The sequence below is a fragment of the Clytia hemisphaerica genome, unplaced genomic scaffold, assembly GCF_902728285.1.
Source record: "Clytia hemisphaerica strain Z4C2 unplaced genomic scaffold, Clytia hemisphaerica genome assembly, whole genome shotgun sequence".
In the NCBI taxonomy this organism is placed as follows: Eukaryota; Metazoa; Cnidaria; class Hydrozoa; order Leptothecata; family Clytiidae; genus Clytia; species Clytia hemisphaerica.
The window spans coordinates 36,803-54,955 of record NW_027104390.1 but is presented as its reverse complement, the minus strand read 5'-3'; the positions used below and the strand labels follow the sequence as shown (position 1 = coordinate 54,955).

General features: G+C 35.3%; 3 protein-coding genes across 3 annotated transcripts; 1 reads left to right on the top strand and 2 right to left on the bottom strand.

Annotated features, from left to right (window-relative positions):
• Positions 1-357: 357 nt before the first annotated feature.
• LOC136819732 (uncharacterized) lies at positions 358-3,271 on the top strand. Its single transcript, XM_067075978.1, has 2 exons — positions 358-2,938; positions 3,210-3,271. The coding sequence occupies exon 1, from the start codon at positions 478-480 to the stop codon at positions 2,401-2,403; it is 1,926 nt and encodes a 641-aa protein (XP_066932079.1). The 5' UTR covers positions 358-477; the 3' UTR covers positions 2,404-2,938; positions 3,210-3,271.
• Positions 3,272-6,835: 3,564 nt separating this feature from the next.
• Positions 6,836-11,343, bottom strand: LOC136819792 (rRNA-processing protein FCF1 homolog). Its single transcript, XM_067076032.1, has 9 exons — positions 11,221-11,343; positions 10,276-10,343; positions 9,787-9,852; positions 9,341-9,489; positions 8,700-8,772; positions 8,452-8,539; positions 8,096-8,190; positions 7,860-7,894; positions 6,836-6,923 (listed from the first exon to the last, which is right to left on the bottom strand). Exons 1-9 carry the CDS (start codon positions 11,341-11,343, stop codon positions 6,910-6,912), a joined length of 711 nt encoding a protein of 236 aa, XP_066932133.1. The 3' UTR covers positions 6,836-6,909.
• A 420-nt stretch (positions 11,344-11,763) lies between these two features.
• On the bottom strand, positions 11,764-14,687 carry LOC136819678 (uncharacterized). The gene is made up of 2 exons (XM_067075923.1): positions 14,547-14,687; positions 11,764-13,532 (listed from the first exon to the last, which is right to left on the bottom strand). Exon 2 carries the CDS (start codon positions 13,510-13,512, stop codon positions 12,295-12,297), a length of 1,218 nt encoding a protein of 405 aa, XP_066932024.1. The 5' UTR covers positions 13,513-13,532; positions 14,547-14,687; the 3' UTR covers positions 11,764-12,294.
• Positions 14,688-18,153: the final 3,466 nt, after the last annotated feature.

Sequence of the window (18,153 nt, the reverse complement as noted above, 5' to 3'; positions counted from 1 at the left end):
CTTGACAAATTTACTGGGTATGATTCCAAATCAGACTATTATACCTTTCGCTCTAATTTCGAAAAAGTTCATCTATCATCAACTCCCAAGAGCTATCTACCAGATCTGTTAGTCAACAATTACCTTGCTGATCCAGCATACACCATGGTCAAAAACCTTGAGTCGATCGACGAAATTTGGAAACGTCTCGAAGAAGCATTCGGTGACACCAGGATGATGCTCAAGAAAAAGATCAATCAACTCAAATCAATTGAAATCTCAAAGAAAAACCCGGAAAAAGTCGTATCTGATATCAGCAATCTCATCAGCATGATGCAAGAAATGGCAGCTCTGGCTAAAAAACATGATATTGAGGAACACCTTTATTATGGAGACACCCTCACTCACATTCAAAATCTTCTTGGAGATGGCAGAACGACGCGATTCCTTTCAGAAACCTATGAAGATGACTTCACACCCAGAGAAACTTGGACGAAAATGATCACATTCCTTACGAAAGAACGTCGAATAGCTGAACAAAAACTTATCCTTCGAGACGACTCATCAAAATCAAACGACAACAACAAACCAAAGGATTCATCAAAGAACACCAAGGATACGAGGTACGGACATCCTAATTCTTATGTCTCTGATACCTCAAATCCTCTATGTGCTTTGTGTGAAACACCTGCTGGAGTAGATCATCATGTTGCCACATCAGGCCCAGGCCAGACGAGATTAATTCAATATTACACTTGTCAACTGTTTGCAGAAATGACACCTGCAAGTCGCCTCTCCCTTTTGAAATCAAAGGGGTACTGCTTTCAATGTTTGTTTCCAGGTGCAGCCAGTGCATCTGGAAAACACAAGGATGGTAAATGCCAACACGACTTCGTTTGTCCCGACGAATCGCATCAAAAGTATTCAGTCCGAAAACACGTCTTGGTTTGTGAGGAGCACAAGGAGGAGCCTGCCAATGTCGAGTTGCTCGAGAAATTCAAGGAAAGGTTCTTCAGAAATCCAGATCTTCCAAGCTTTACGAAAAACATCAGTTTATCATTTCACACTGAATCGTTCCAAACCGTTGACAAAGATGGAGACAGAGGTATCTACATGCTCCAAGAAATTCAAATCAATCAAAACAAGCTCCTCATTTTCTTTGATAATGGTTGTAGTGACTTTGTTGTCAGCCAAAAAGCAATCAAGCTACTTGGATCAAATGCAATCAAAGCGTCGTCAAAACCAGTCATTCTTGGTGGTGTTGGAAACAGTATTACAAAATCAACACTTGGTCGTTATATCGTCAAACTTCCACTGAGCAATGGAGAAATGGTTTCATTTACCGGACCCTGCATCCCAAAAATCACATCAACATTTCCAACTTTTTCACTCATCGAAGCTCACAAAGACATCGACGAATCGTATTCAAAGGCTGGTGGACTCAAACCATTACCGAAACTTCCGCGCTCAATTGGTGGTGACGTTCATATGATGATTGGCGTCAAACATCTGAAGTACTTCCCAAAACACGTTTATCAAATGCCATCAGGACTGACAATACTCGAATCACTATTTACTAGTTCAAGTGGTGGAAGAGGAGTAATCGCTGGTCCACACCCTTCCTTCCGTTGTTTCAATGTATCTTCAAACTTCACATCAGTTTATCATAATACGATCCATCCAATCAAAACTCCTTTACTCGGGTTCAATGCAGACCACCCAACATCTTTGAAATACTTCCCTTTAAGTAAAGAGGATCAATCGAACCAATCAATCAACATCAACGATCAAAAAGAACATCCAATCGACTCGCCTATCGAAATTCCGTCGAAGACTCGATCGATCAAATCAACTCAGTCACCCATTACAGATTCATCCAATCACATGAATATCGCAATCAAAGTCGATCAAATGCCTCACAAACTTAACATCAATGAGTCATCAAATCAAAACGAGAAAAATAGTATAAAAGCATCAGTTATGTCACAGATCCCAAATTTCAACGAATCAAATCAAATAATACCAAACGATCAAATTGTCAAGTCTTTATCATCATCGCCAGCAACGTCCAACGAAATCACGTCAAACCTTAATCATGTCATTGGTTCTTTCATCCAAAGAAGGTCAAGTATCTCGAAAGCATTCAAACTCACGAATTCAACAGTCAGTCTATCTCAATCTGCAATCTGGATACCAATCATCAATCGTCTTTCAACCAACTTATCAGTATTGTATCCATTCCAAATGGACTTCAGTTGTTTACACGATTCACACTTATCCAGCCTCATGAAATCAACACTGGAAAAATTCCAACTCATCTGTTGCTACTTCTTAACGTCATCCGTCATAGATCAAACGTCTATAAACGAAATCGTCAAATATAGCAGTCTCGTTGTGATTAATTCATTTTATGACCCTGACTAGTTCAAGCTCAGAACTTAACTACCTGGGAGAAAATTGTCATCTTGGTCAACTATGATTAAATTTTTGGCCCATGGTGGGGGAATGTTGTGCATGTCAAACCATGCGATTTTAATTTACTTAGAAAAATGGACAAAAATTTAATTTCACTCCGTGTCTTGTGCGTCCCTTCGTGTCAGTGTCTTTTGTGTCTTTCATTTCAGTCTTTTGTTTTGGTCTCACGTCATTTCTTTATTCAATGTCTCTTGACAATTAATTTTACGCAGTCAATTTAAGTTCTTTTGTATCATTTTTGTCATATAATTAGTTTATTCACACTTAGGCAGTTATCTAGTATTTTCAATTTTTGTTCAAGTATGCATATTTTTCTCTCGATTTTCATGAATCATTAATCAAGCTATGAGAAGCTTTGTGTGTGGTTGCGTCAATATGGAGTTTCATACTTAGACAGTTTTGGTCTAAACTTTCACAAATCAAATTCTATCAACTTTCAACTTTTGTGCACAGTCTTTCACAGTTTCAACATACTGGCTACCTGGTATGTTGTTTTCTGCCTTTGCCTCTCTGTGTTTTTCTGCTCATCAGCCCATTTGGCTCTGGCGTCTGGTCTTAGATTAATTTTTGATATATTTCAGTTAGATTTCATTTTTGCTATATTTTCATGATATTTCTTGTGCGATTTTCACGATACCTTTAAGGTCGTTTTTTATCGATTTTCTCAAGATTTAAGTCAATTTCTGTTCAATTTTCTTGTATATTTTTCGTTCAATATTTACTCACTTAGTTTTGTCATTATTTTTAATTTTCAGTTTGAACAATCGTATTCACTTCAATCGAAGTTCCAAACTGTGTCAGTTTATTTCCGTGCACAACAAACACCCCTAAGTCCATATGATATTAAGCAGATATTCAATGGGTAAAAGTTGGTTATTGAGATTTATTAACCTGAGGTGATGTAATATTCAACGAGGCGAAGCCGAGTTGAATATACATCACCGAGGGTTAATAAATCCAATAACCAACGAAAACCTATTGAATATATGTTTTATTATATACCTAGAGGCAAAAACAAAACATTAATTATGTCAATAGTTAAATGTTTCACTTAAAACACTCCCATAATCGAACGTTCGAACGTTTTTCTTTTTTAATGATTTTCTTAATTACTTTGAGTCATTAAATTTGTTTATGAAATTGACAATAGATTTTTTTTAATGAATTTCTTTGATAACAACAAAAGCGACAAAAAAAATCAAACTTTGAAAGCAAAATTTGAAAAAAAATTCTACCGTGGTATAATAGCCATGGTATATCAGGAATTATTCAATGGCTGCTTTTGCCTACAGGTATATAATAAAAGCTATGATGCTAGTTTTTAGAGTTTTAGTTTTTATTATTTTTGATATTATTTTTTGTTATTTTACCCTGCGGAAAGTTATATTGAGCAGTAATTTTGATCAGCAAGATTTTTTAAAACTGTTATAAAAGTATCACAAAATCGAGTACAAATAATGACTTTTCAAATACCCCCAGGCGCTTTTGGAACACCTCTGTCTTTCTAATTTTTCAAACATTCTCACTAGCAATAAATTCAACGTAAATTGTAAGGTCCTATTAGTTTTTCTTTTTTTGTAATTCTGCATTAATAACGGAGTAGATATTTCTTCGCTTTGCGTTCCGCACACCCTATTAAGTTGATTGATTTTGCCAGGCAAATATTTTTGTACATACCATCAAGCCCATGGTTTTCAATATCCACCAATTTCTTTTCTTTGTTTCGAATAATAATTTTCTCTACATTCATTTGTGCGATGATTGGATGAAACTCTGCAATATTCTCTTTAGTTAAACGTAAACAAGATAAAGAAATCGATTTGACTGGTAAACTTTTGAATATTGCTAGATCATTTGGCTTAAGCTTACAACCAGTGAATTGACGATTGATTGAAAAATGACGAAGAGCTTTGATTTTGGACAATGTCCGCACCACTTTCTCAATCTTGTCTTTTTCAGAGATATCAAGACATGAAATATTAAGACGTGTTATCGGCAACTTGGAAAAATGTTCGATTAACGTTAGTGGCAAAGGTTTTAGACCAGTAACAACGAAAGATTTGAGGTGTTTCAGTTTGGCAAGCGCATCAGCCATTTCTTGGAGAGAGCAATCATAAGGTGATGGCTCCCAATACTTCAGACAACATTCTGAAAGCTCAGTTATCTTTATATCATACTTTGCCATTAATTTGATATCATTTGTTGTGAGCCTATTGATGTTCGTGGAATATCGATCGTAGTAGATCTCACAATTTTCATTCTTCGACATAATTTTGCAAAACTCTTCACCATTTTCTTCATTAAATGGAAGAGAGTCCAGAGAAATTTTTATTGATGGGACTTTATCAATGAACATGTCGAGAATGTAGGGTGATAACGGTGATGGGTCCCAGCTGAAGATCTGGTAAATATGATTAATGTCTAGTTTGACAACATTGTATGTTTCTATCACTTGTAAAAGATCATAAACATTTTTGTATTTATAATGACAAAACATGTTTGTATTTATAATGATAGGCAATGTGCATCGATCGAAGTCTTTGAGGCCAAGTTTCCTTGTTACATTAATGTCCCCATATAAAAGTTTGACCTGTGGAAAAGCTGTTTGAATTTCTTCAAAAGAAAATTTCGAAAAATACCATATACTCATTTCACGAATTGGTAAATGTAAAAGCTTTTTGATAAAGTCAGAGTCTTTTCGATCCTCTAACTCACGATAGTGACTGAACTTCGGATAGATTCTGTACCAAATTCTGTCCAAAGTCAAATCGTACATCCTTTTTGAAGTGAGGGAGACCTTTTTGGCATCCTTCTTAGACAGGAATGATATGACATGTTTCAACATTTCATTCGGTAATACGTCAAAACTCATTGTGCTTTCTTGGGAAATTAAATAAGTTTAAGAACCAACCACTCTGTTCAAAGCCCGAATGGCTATATGGAATCTTCAACCTTTCCAAAGCTTACCTTGGAATCGGCAATACGTCAGAAGTCATCAGTCATTACCGAGGTAAAGGTAGTTCTGATCTTACAGCAAATGTGTTTGTAAAATAGAAAATTTGCTCTTGTCAACAACAATTACCACACAAAGATCAAATCCTTTTCACGATAATTTAGTTGATTTCCAAAATCATGCTTTATCAAACCAATGAAACCAATAGATAGGCAGAAACTCCAAGAGCCAAGTTGATTTTTATATGTTTTAAACTTTTTTTTAGGTATTCTAAAAGAAAATATATTGAAATATGTAAACATAGTCGAACGTGCGCACCGCACTGGGCTCAACTTCAGATTTTCCCGTTATTAGAAGGCCCAATTGTAACATTTCAAATATTTAGTATTAGGTAGCAAATATACTTTGTCCGTTTTGGCTGAAATTTGGTACACTTGTTCCTTGGGTGAATACCTGGGGGTGTTTTTATCTTAATTTTTTCATTCTTTTATGTGCGTTAGAATAGTGTCCTCGTCCTAAGAGCCTTTCAAAATAAATAACTTAGGAGAAAGTTCCTCAAACCTTTTGTGGCTTTTGTTCACACAAGTCTCCAAGCTGCCAGCCTCGTTTTGGTGAAAAACTCGTCCCCAGGCCCCAAAAATCAAAATTTTCAAAAAATGAAAAAAAAACCCCAGATATTCACCCAAGGAACAAGTGTGCCAAATTTCAGCCAAATCGGACCGTTTTTAAAGTCTCCAAGCTGCCAGCCTCGTTTTGGTGAAAAACTCGTCCCCAGGCCCCAAAAATGAAAATTTTCAAAAAATGAAAAAAACACCCCCAGATATTCACCCAAGGAACAAGTGTGCCAAATTTCAGCCAAATCCGACCTTTTTTGAAGTGTCCAGGCTGCCAGCCTCGTTTTGGTGAAAAACTCGTCCCAAGGCCCTAAAAATCAAAATTTTCAAAAAATGAAAAAAGCAGCCCCAGATATTCACCCAAGGAACAAGTGTGCCAAATTTCAGTCAAATCCGACCTTTTTTGAAGTGTCCAGGCTGCCCCAAAGTTTTAGCCTCGTTTTGGCGAAAAACTCGTCCCCAGGCCCCAAAAATCAAAATTTTCAATATTCTAAAAGAAAATATATTGAAATATGTAAACAAAAATCAATGAAAATTCAAGAAATCTTGAGATACCTTATCTGGGAAAACTTCGTCGGGAAAAATTTTCATCGGGGAAAAATATTCGTCACTTGCTGGTAGTTGGTAAACGCATTAAGGCCGGGGAAAATTTTCGTCGGGGAAAAATATTCGTCACTTGGCCAAAATTTCGTCACTTTTCCCCGACGAAGCTTTTCCCGATAAGGTAAACAGGAACGAAAATTTAGCGGCAGCGCAAAGCTTTTAGAATCGGGAAATGTTATCGCGTTCATAATAAAAACATTTTATTATGGCATCGATTGTTAAAAATGTATTTCCTTTAAAAAATCCAGTAAAAATAAATATAAAATCTGTCTTTTGTTGGTGATTTTAATTTTTTGGAGCTGAAAAAGAAAGATGTCAATAGGTTAATTTCATTCTATGGGTCATTAAAATTTCAGTTAAAAATTTGATACCGGGTGCGCCACAAAAAAGTTTCTCTCTTTGAAACTAAATTTCTCAAAATCCAAAAATTTTAAAAGAACCACTCCCATTTCATTGGAAAGAAAAAAGATAAACTTAAATTTTGATGGGTCATTTATTAAATTCGGTTCATTAGATCGAAAGTTATGCTCAATTGAATAAAAAAGTTACTTTCAGAAAGTGCTCGGAAACGTTGAAAATTGACCTATCAAATTTGTATTTAAAATTTGGTAGTCGCAAAAGCCCTTACATGATTAAGAACACATAAATTTTGAAACTGAAGGGTCAACAAGAGTTTAAAATATTCATCAAAATAAATTTAATTTACTTTTACCTAAATTTTCCTCAGATTTTTGGTTATAGACCGGAAAAAGTCTATGTAAGGCTGGATTAACCTCGAAACCCATATTTGATGTATAAAGAATTTTACCAGATTTTTTGGCCTTTTTCGACGAATTTTCTTCCTTTTATTGAAATTCAACCTTCCTTTATATAACAAAAGATTATTTCGAAAGCTAATTATCATTTTTTAATGACTGATTCGAAAATACTGATGTATCATGTAATTATGCTTCTGTTTAATTTGATAGGTCTATTTTTAACGTTTTCAAGCACTTTTTGAAAGTAACTTTTTTGTTCAATTGAACATAACTTTTGATCTAATGATTCGAATTTAATAAATGACGCATCAAAATTTAAGTTTATCTTTCTTCTTTCCAATGAAATAGAAATGGTTCTTTTAAAAATTTTAGATTTCGAGAAATTTAGTTTAAAAGAGAGAAAATTTTTTGTGGCGCACCCGGTATGATACAGTTGAGGTTTGCAGTTGAGAAAAAATTTCCGAGAATGAAACTTACCTCCGAAAGCGTCCGGCATTCGTTCAATGCTATATCTGAAAAAAAAAAATAAAAAAAAGCAATTAAACATTCTGGGTCGTTGATCATTTGAAAGATAGAGTTATGAAGGTGGGGGAGGCTTTGGAGGTGGCAGTAGCGTCCAGTACCACCATTAGAAAATGTCTGTATGCCGGATTCTCCTTGTAATCTCAGTTATAAAATGATGAATGAATTTTCACTTCCGAAGAATATCTTACTTATGTTTGGACAAATACATGATAGGGATTCCAGGAACTTTTCGTATCCTCCTTTTCAAATCACGATCACACGTCGCCACGATGTAACATTTGTGCTGAAAATGAAATAATGAAAATCCCTTTTCAACAACCACATATAAAGGTACATATTGGAATCTTTATAAACTCGAACCCGTAAGGGGAGCACAAATTTGTTCGAGTTAAAGAATTTCGAGTTACGGAGTAAGATTTTTAAAGCATTTTCAACTGAATGGACGAGAAAACTTTTTCAAGTTGTGGAGACATTCAAGTTATAGAGGTTAGAGTTAAAGAGACTCTATTAGCTCCCTGGCTCCAAAGGATGACATCATTTTTACCTGTGAAATTCGGTTAACAAGACAGTCATCGGCATACGTCCCTTTGTGCATACACGGTAAACGTTCGAAACGAGGATCTTTTGCCACTCTACGAAAAAATGTATAAAGTACAGAATGATTATTAACTATTAATTATTATTAGTGACAAGATCTTACCTTTTATCTGACTTTGGGTTAATTTAGCCCAAGAAACTTGTTTAGCCATAAGTGAAATAGAATTTCTCATCACGATATCAATAAATGCTTACCTTAGAGCAACACGATAATGTGATCCCAGTTTTTCGATTTCAGCCATCACACAATCTGTGATGTAGGGGATACCTGTTTACAGGGGATAATAAAAGAAGTTTAAGACCATCGTTAATTTCTTCTTTAAAGATATTCTTCTTTATGGCATAGAAAAGAGGCGCGCCTCTATGCTGACATAGCAGAATAAACAAAAAGGATTTCTTAAAATTTGTGCTGGCGCAGCGCCAAAAAGGAGAGAATGTTCTTTCTCTTGTTTTAATATGGGGTAAGCAAATTGATGTTAATTCGCAGATGTAAGCATAGATGCGGAAAGTTATAATAAGCTTATTTTAACGGTTCGATGGAGATGGAGAAAACCTCATAGACCCTCATAAGGAGATGGGAAGGAAAATATCTCAGGTAAAGTCAATTGAGAATACACATATTTCCTATTAGCAGATTCATACAAAAGTGACGAAAAAACGTCGAGTAAACAAACTTTTGATTCGCGGAGGCATGTAAAGATTACCTCATACTCTGGATATTTTGAAAAAATATGCTTGTATGTGCAATATTTTAGCCAATCAGAGACTTTCTCGACGTTTTTCGTGACTTTTTTACATGAATCCACTAATAGGAAATATGTGTTTTACAAACTCACATTTTGCGTAAAGACAATCTACCATGGATTGAAAGATATCTAATTTGTGTTGAATTGAAAAATTGATGAAATTGGTGTCCACCAGCACTCTGTACGGAGGGCCTAGTTGTGTGTTGTATTGGAAAAACAATGCTGAAGATGATTGCTCCCTGTAAAAAAAAAAATAAAAGTTTGGTTTAGATGGAAAATGAAGTGCTGCGTCAACCTCCTCGGTCTAGGAAAAGTAAAAAAAAATCTTTTGGGTGATATTGGGTGAATTCAAGGTGAAAAACTTCAATGATATAATTTATTATTGAACTGTTGCAGCTTTTCACCGTGAATTCAGCCAAAAACTTTTTCCTGCACAAATTGAGCGAGTGGAGAAAATAGCAAAAACTAGAGTTCAGGCTAAAGTGTAGTTATGAATGAAAACTACCAAAAAATGACATGGCTATGTTGATTCTTACACTCGGCGAACTTTGTTTTCTTCCTTCTTTTTAAGTTCTGCTTCTTTCTTTTCTTGATTTGCTTTTCTGAAAAATTAAAACGGGAAAAGTCCTTGATAAGGCTGACTCCTCTACCAACCAGAGGCGCACTTAAACACGATGAAGAAATCCCCCTCTCTCTTCAAATTTCAAAAGGACTGAATAGTGTTTACACTTTGATATTCGCGTTTAAGTGCGCCTAGCAAAATAAAGACGTTTATGTGCGTCTAAGTGCGCTTAAGTGCGTTTAGCGAACGTACTCACTAGAAAGCAAAAGTGTGTTCGACGCACTTAAACGCACTTAGACACACTTAAACGCGGTTTTTTGCACAAGTGAGGACCAAGCTTAAATTGCTTAAAATTGAGTAAATTCAGGCCCAGCATTGTTCTTAAATTGTTCTTACGATTCTGAGCCTCATCATTCTTATGAAATTGTTCTTATATAAAAATAGTGTACAGTTAAGGTCTTACATTCGTTGATCTTTTGGGTTGATCATCCGTTTGACGGCTGCAAACTTTCTTGATTTCTTTGCTTTACCCTAAGGTAATTAAAAAGTTGTTTAGTATGGAACTAGTGCTGTTGAAAAGGTACTCCAAAGTGGAATATTTTTTTGAAGGAAATCGGAAAAAAATATAAATATTGGTTGTTTGATATGATTGTTGTGGGAAAGGTACTCCTAAGTGGAACATTTCGAAAGAAAGAAAATAAGAGAAAAAATTGGCAATCCACAAAGTTGTACTATTCAAAACCCTCAAACCCCATTTAATTTTCTACACTGCACTTGAAAATTCAAATTGATTGAAATGAAAGTTAGGGGAACTTACCATTTTTTGCTCTTGTTTGCGTCAAATTCAGTTGATTTGATTATGGTTACTTAGCATTTTTCATTTTTGTTTTTCCGTCAATTTTCCTTTTTTTATTTACTTTCTTTGTTAAACAAAAAAATTCTTGATTAGCAAAATAACATACACGTTTTTTTTTTATAAGGAACACGTTTATAAGGAACTCGAGGCTGAAAGTAGTCCAAAAAATAAGGAATTGTTAAGGAACTGCTCAGGCTAAGAATAAGAAAACAAGTTCTGAGGAACAGTAAAAGTAAGAGTTTTCACTTGAACTAGCTATGTAAATAAGGAACTCAAAAGGAACTTTGAGGCTGAAATTTTCTGTAAAAATAAGGAACTCCAGGCTCAGAGCAAAGTTAAGGTTCCTTATATAAAAAAAAACGTGTATGTAAACAAAATTATTTCAAATTTTTAACAAAACTTAAAAGCAGTTTTTCTAGAAACTACCTGATTGGTCTTAACATTAAAAACAACTCTGTGCAGCGCAGGGATAAACTTCATAAAATTTGAAATGTCTAGCTGGTACATCAAAACACTACTTGGTATGAAAGAGATCTTGATATCATATCAAACAAAAGTCTCGATGTCTCGTATAGTGAATTTGTGAGCGCGAAATATTTCCCAAGGGACTGTGTACCCATAATCACTCTCATCTGTTTCAGTTTCAACGTGGTAATGGTCGTCTGGATCTCTCATGACATGTGTAAAAGACACTCGACACTTCTTTGGTAAGACAATCTGGCAAAATTCTTCCACATTCTCATCCGTGAATCGGAGAGCATTGAATGAGATTTCGGAAATGTTTTTGGATGCACTTTTAAATGAACATTTGGAACTAAAATTCCAGTTTTGCCTCAAAGTTTAATTTTTAAGTCTAACAAAGGAAGAAGCTTTTTTTCTGTTAACCAAATATAAAATATAAAATATAAAACTCACCCTACTGGGTATTCTTACGATTTGGCTAATTTTTACCCTGATATTATTATAGAAGATATTCTTATAAAAAAAGCGTGTATTCGACCTATTTTCTTGGTTAATAAATTACAAAGCCTTTGAATGGCCCGGTAGTATATGGTAATGGGCTCTTCCAGAAAATGTTCGAATATGGGGGTGGACGATAAAGAGTGTTCGAGGGTAGTGAAAAATCTACAAAATTTGCCTTGTGCGAGGGAGGGGGGGGGTAAACTTGCTCTGTTTGGGGCTAAACTTGCTCTGTTTGGGGGTAATTTTGCTCTGTTTGAGTGAAATTTTGAATTACGGGGAGTCAGCTGGTGCTTGTCCAAGGGGTTAGACCTGCTGTCAGGGGGTCAAAAGTCACAATGTTGTATTCTATATCCCCATATTCAAATACTTTCTGGTAAAGCCCGATATGCTTTTAATTGTTTTTGGAAGGTAAAATAGGACGAAGCAATGTTTTCATTTGAAAATAAGGGATTGCAAATCTGTTATTCATGTTTGTTTCCCACTTTTAATTATATTTTCAACTCCAAGTAGTTTTTTTGCTGTTTGGAATTTTGGTATTTCCTTTCAGAATGGAGATCTCGTCAATTGCTCCTAATCTACATCACTGGACTCAGCGCCATAAAAAAATATCAGAAAGCAAGGTACAACCAGAAGTAGACTCTAGTCTAAAGCACATCTTTCTTGTTATATTGACCAATAACCAGGCCCAAATTGATGGAACCGAATTCCTAAAGTTTTCTTTTTTTCATTTGTCATGGCGCCAAGTCTTTCGATTTTCATCTCACTCATAATTTGTCGAAATTTTGGAACATTTTCCCTCGTCAAATCCAATGCAAAAAATCGTATCTTTTTTACAGGTAGATTTTTAAAGAGTGCAAAATCTTCCGGTGTCAATTTAAAGCCATTCCAAACCATGTGTATATGTTGAAGTGTTTTTATCTTAGAGAGTGCGTCCACGAAGTCGCCGACATTGTCTTTGTTCATCTTCAGTAGGTTCGTTTTGATGCTTCGGATGGGAATGTCAACAAAATGCTCAAACGTTCTGTGATCCAACTTTAAGCCACTCTCTTGAAATTCAAAACATCTAAGATAAAGCAACCGTCTCAACGCCGGCACAAAATCCACTAAATTTGAAAGGTCTTTTTGGTATTTTAACATACTACTTGACATGTAAGAAATCTTGATATCATATCGAGCAAAAGTTTCAATATCGTCGCTTGTGAATTTGTAAGCACGAAATCTATCCCCCTCGGCGCTAATTTCATCTTCGTCATGATCATGATCTTCGGTCCGCTTCTTCAGTGGAAAACAAACCAGACAATTCTTCAGAGATGAAATGATCTCGCAAAACTCTTCAACATTTTTTCTCGTGAATCTAAAGCAAGGTGTGTTTATTTCGGAAACATGAACTTTACCGACCAACTTTCGAAGGAGTTCAACAGACCATTGTCGCATCATTTTATCGTGGTTGACAATTAATTTGGTTATATAGCCCGCCTCGACAACTTCTAGCAGCGGCTCAAACTCTGCATCTGAACGGATTTCCAGGGCCCTTGTATGAACAACAAGGGGAGTTTTCAACCGCAAGAGACTCTTCGGACTCCAGTACTTGTTTCTATCGCAATCTATATGCAAAAGTTTGAGATTAGGTACAGTCTCAACGATATCTTCCCATTCGCATTCAAAATCTTGAATTCGAAGCTCGCGAATGGGAAAATGCGAAATTTGTTTCAGGAAAGACAAGCTTTTAGGGTCTTTGTAAGTAGGTTTGCACCAAAGTCTCTCCATAGTCAGCTCGTACATTCTTTTTGAAGCAAGGTTCAGATTTTTGGTAGTTTTCTTATCGAGGTAAGATATAACCATTTCTAAAAGTTCGTTCGGTAAAATGTGGAAGTCCATCATTAAATTTCTTGTTTCTAAAACTAAAGAAAAATCTGACTAATTGTAAACGTTAAAAGCGAGAAAAAACTTGCTTAAAAGGTATTTTAGCACATAAAAACGCAAGTTAATCAGTTGTGGATAGAAATAAGCTTTAAAATTGCCGTATCATCAGAAAAGCCACACTCTTACATTAAAAATAAAGAGAGAAAAAAACTGACAAGTAAATCATAACAGCGAACAACAACTAAACAGTTATTGTTGTTAAGTTGTCGTTATGATGAGAGATTAGAATCTCTCGTTTCAAAAATTGATCCTGACATTAATAAAACGCTCTCATGGAATAAAAAAATCTATCTCTTGTCTTTTTTAAGTAGGCAATCGATTCCACTGGATCAAATTTTAAATAGTTCCAAAATTTCTCCTCGTGCATTCGTCAAAATCAGACGGTGCTATCGTACAGTTAAGAGATATCAAAAGCCAGAAATAATCAAACATGGCATTAATAACAGTCGCGAAGAAAGCGGCACTAGAGTTTGTAGCAAACGGACGATAACAATTTTACAAAGTCTAAGACCGTTTAACTCTACCGTCTGAAACTATTTTCAGCAAAAAAAACCGTTCCCGATTTTTCTTCGGGCTTTGGCTTTATTTTTTAGATAGTGATTTGTCTTAGACTATAAAACTTCGAAGCTGTTAAAAATCAATCTTTTTCACTAAAAGGATTTTGATGAGCGGCAAATTCTTCAGGACTAGCGTTGAAGCCATTCCAAAGAATGTGTTAATGTTGCAGTGATTTCATTTTGAAAATAGTTTCCTGTTGTTATTCACAGACTCCTCAAGTAACGTGTTCCAATCTTTTTGGAGAAAACCAAAAGGGTAGTGTTTATTTAATTTCATATAATTATTATGTAAATAATTTCTGAATGACTTATCAAAAGAGTTTGTATGTCTTGCAGTGACAAATTACCGCAAGAGAACTACAGCTCGGAATCAGAGGAGGAAAATTTCTTTGTTTTCTTACACCTGATCCATATGTCAATAACAAAAATCCTTACCATCCTTGGTGTATATTTATTCCACATCAAATGACATTGGATTTCGGTGGAACAATCAAATAGAAACCAAATCAATTATCATTCATCCAGCTTGTACTTTATTTTATATTCTCCAATTTTTTTAAGGTATTTCTTTTTTTTATGACTTAAACGAGAAACAACAAGCAACATGCTGAATGGACCTACCTGATGATGAAACTTAGATAGCAATAAGGAGAAAAACAATCATTAAGAAAATATAGCGGTTAGCGAAAATGCATTAAATGTCATAATTGATTATTGATGGGGGGAGGGGTTTAGGGAAAAAAGAAATAGAAAGTTCCGGTTGCAAAATTGCTAAAGTTTTATTGACAATTGAATCATGCTTGATGGTGGCATTGTTATCAATAATTTTTTTAAGTGAAAAAACAAAGAAATATATGGAAAAAGCCCATTTCAAATCTGCAAAAACGGCGATTTCCGGTATACTTCAGGTATTTTCGGCCGGAAAAATATGATTCTTAAAAATCCGAATCGGCCACAATTAGGGCATTGCTGATACACATCTTTGTGAAAAATCGGGAAAAACGATTAATGAAATCTCGACAAAATGGCAACAAACCGGCTTTGACGGCATATTATCGGCATTTTTGGCCGAAATTTTTTTCTTCAAAAATCAGGCTCCGTCACGTTTTAGGTATTGCCATTTTGCATCAGTGTGCAAAATTTCATGAAAAAATATTAAGTACAGCTCGAGAAATTCAAGAAAAACCGAACATATACTACAAAACATTACTTAAACATAAAATATAGTCCCTCCCCCCGCTAGGAACTAACGTTATATCGCCAGAGGTACTAGACTATGTAAAAAATAAATAAACAAGTAAATAAAGAGAGAAAAAAAATCTTGGAGAAGGAAGCTACAATTGTTAGGTAAAAGCCTAAAATAAAGCACCGCTAAACCTTCCAGTTTCGTTAAGAAATTCAACAACAGAACAAAGAATAGATTTATTTAGATTTGAAGTCAAACTTTCATCCCCATATAATAAAAGCCGACAGAAAAAAGGAGGGTTAAGTGGCGGATGAAAAATAATGCCTAGGGTCTGGAGTTTGTCGAACAAAGATTGTCTTGCATGGGAATATATAGAGCAGTGCAGAAGAAAGTGCTGAGTGTTTTCAACAGAGTTAGTTCGGCAACCACAGAAAGGGTCTAAAGTGTCGCGGAAGCCATGTCTAAATTTATGCTCGTTGAGATGGCTGAAACCGACCCGAAGTCGATTAAGAAAGATTACTCCTTGAATGTCAGGAACATCAAAAACATGAGATTGCTTGGGTCTCAAAAATTCATAGATTGGTTTTTTGAAAGTTTTAATTGAAGGTAGATCTCGTATATTACCTCCTAGAACATTCCACTGAGATATGCAGTACGGAAAAAAAGTGTTACGGAAACGCTCAGTTCGTATATTAAGAGGATAAATAGGATTTCTTGTTCTAAGGCCACCTGGTGCTGTAAGTCTTACTGGCAGGTAGTTACGTAAATACGAAGGGGCTAAATTGTTAATAATTCCATAGAAGAATGTCATTCTTCTAGAAAAGCGCCTGTCAGCAAGACTTTCAAGACCAAGTTCTGAATATAGTTTTTCTTGAGACGTTCCACGAAAACAACCTGTTATAGCTAAACAGGCATTATATTGAATAGATTCAAGCTTCTGCACAAAGGTAGCATTTCCTGGGCGGTCATATACGATATCACCATAATCAAGATGAGGCCTAATGAAAGATTTATAAATAGTTAGCAGAGATCTCCTAGGCACATGCTTGCGAAGTCGGTTAATAAGACCGTTTTACCGGCGATATTCGGCTGTTCCGGCGATTTTTAGAAAGTCCCGGCATCAAAAATCAGTTGTATTGACAATTGAACCATACTTGATGGTTGGCATTGTTATCAATAATGATTATGCGTGTAAAGACAAAGAAATATCAGGAAAAAGTCCAATGAAAATCTGCAAAAACGGCGATTTCCGGTATATTTCTGGCATTTTCGGCCAGAAAAAAATTTTTCTCAAAAATCGAACTCGGCCATGTTTTGGGCATTGCTATTACGCATATTTGTGCAAAAAATCAGAAAAAACTAATGATGAAATCTCGAGAAAATGCCAATAAAACCGGTTTTTCCGGCATATTTCCGGCATTTTCGGCCGGAAAAAATGTTTTTCGAAAATCGGGCTCCGTCACATTTTAGGTATTGTCATATTGCATCAGTGTGCAAAATTTCATAATAAAATATAAAGTACAGCTCGAGAAATTCACGAAATACTGTCTTTCCGGCGAAAATAGGTTGTTCCGGCGATTTTTAAATAGTTCCGGCTTCAAAAATCAATTTTATTGAAAATTAAAACATGCTTGATGGTGGGCATTGCTATTAATAATGTTTTTGAATGAAAAAACAACCAGTTATAAGGTAAAAGTCCAATTAAAATCCAGAAAAACGGCGATTTCCGGTATATTTCCGGCATTTTAAGCCGGGAAAAAATTTTTCTAAAAAATCGGACTCGGCCATGTTTTAGGGATTGTTAATACGCATCTTTGAGTAAAAAATCAGAAAAAAACTAATGATAAAATCTCGAGAAAATGCCAAAAAAACAGTTTTTCCGGCATATTATTTTTTTTTTCGAAAATCAGGCTCCGTCACATTTTGGGCATTGCCATTTTGCATCATTGTGCCAAAAATTAGAAAATACTAATGATCCAATCCTGAGAAAAGCTGGTAACAGACGGACGAACGGACGGACGAACGGACAGACGGACGGACATCGGTTAATTTATAGGACCTCCAAGGTAGGTCCAAAAATACAATGTTAAAGATGTTTAAAAGAAACTTTCTAACAGGTGGTCTAAAGAGCGCTAATCTCATAAAAGATCATCCATTCTGCGCTTACCACGCTCTGCTCTAAACGGATATGGCAAATGTAAGTGACGATCTGACCTTTTAGTTCAGCCAAAACAATCAAACCGCGTTGCTTTTGCTTGAAAACGAAAAAGAAAGCGACTGAGTTCTAATGTTTGTTATGTATTTGAAATTTCTAGCATCTAATGGTATTTTTGTGAAACGGATCAAAGCGTGCGAATTCTTTCGCTGGCGATACCGAACGACTTCCAATCTATAAAGTGATTTAATTTTGGAGATTATATTCACAACTTGTAGGACTAATCCTATAGAATATACGCTCACGTTGAAAGCATCCGTTCTTAAATTTTTATTAGCAAGTCTACAAACTATTCAAGGTGAGGATGACAAATTTGATTACAATTGTTCTGGAAATTTTCAAAAAACCGTTTCAATGGAACAGCAAATTTATCCAAATGCTTGAAATGGTTGATTGGGGAAGTTTTGATATCAAAGCGTGTATAAAGCGTGCAAAAGTTACGATATCGTTTACAGTGAACTTGTAGCCTAAGAAAACTCATCTCGTGCTCCATAATCATCACCTTCATAATCACACCAGATTGAGCTCTCTGCTCTGCGTGCGGAAAAACAAAATTACAATTCTTTAATGTAGAAAATACCTCACAAATCTCTTCCACTTCTGCATTGGCAGAAATTTTTGAAATGTGAACTTTTCTAATC

Coding starts and splice junctions, on each gene's coding strand:
- LOC136819732 (XM_067075978.1), top strand. CDS start 478: ATGATCACATTCCTTACGAAAGAACGTCGAATAGCTGAACAAAAACTT.
- LOC136819792 (XM_067076032.1), bottom strand. CDS start 11,343: ATGAGAGATCCAGACGACCATTACCACGTTGAAACTGAAACAGATGAG. Junction 8,773..9,340: donor AGATTGTCTTTACGCAAAAT/GTGAGTTTGTAA, acceptor CCCTGTAAACAG/GTATCCCCTACATCACAGAT. Junction 8,191..8,451: donor TTGTTAACCGAATTTCACAG/GTAAAAATGATG, acceptor TTTCATTTTCAG/CACAAATGTTACATCGTGGC.
- LOC136819678 (XM_067075923.1), bottom strand. CDS start 13,512: ATGATGGACTTCCACATTTTACCGAACGAACTTTTAGAAATGGTTATA.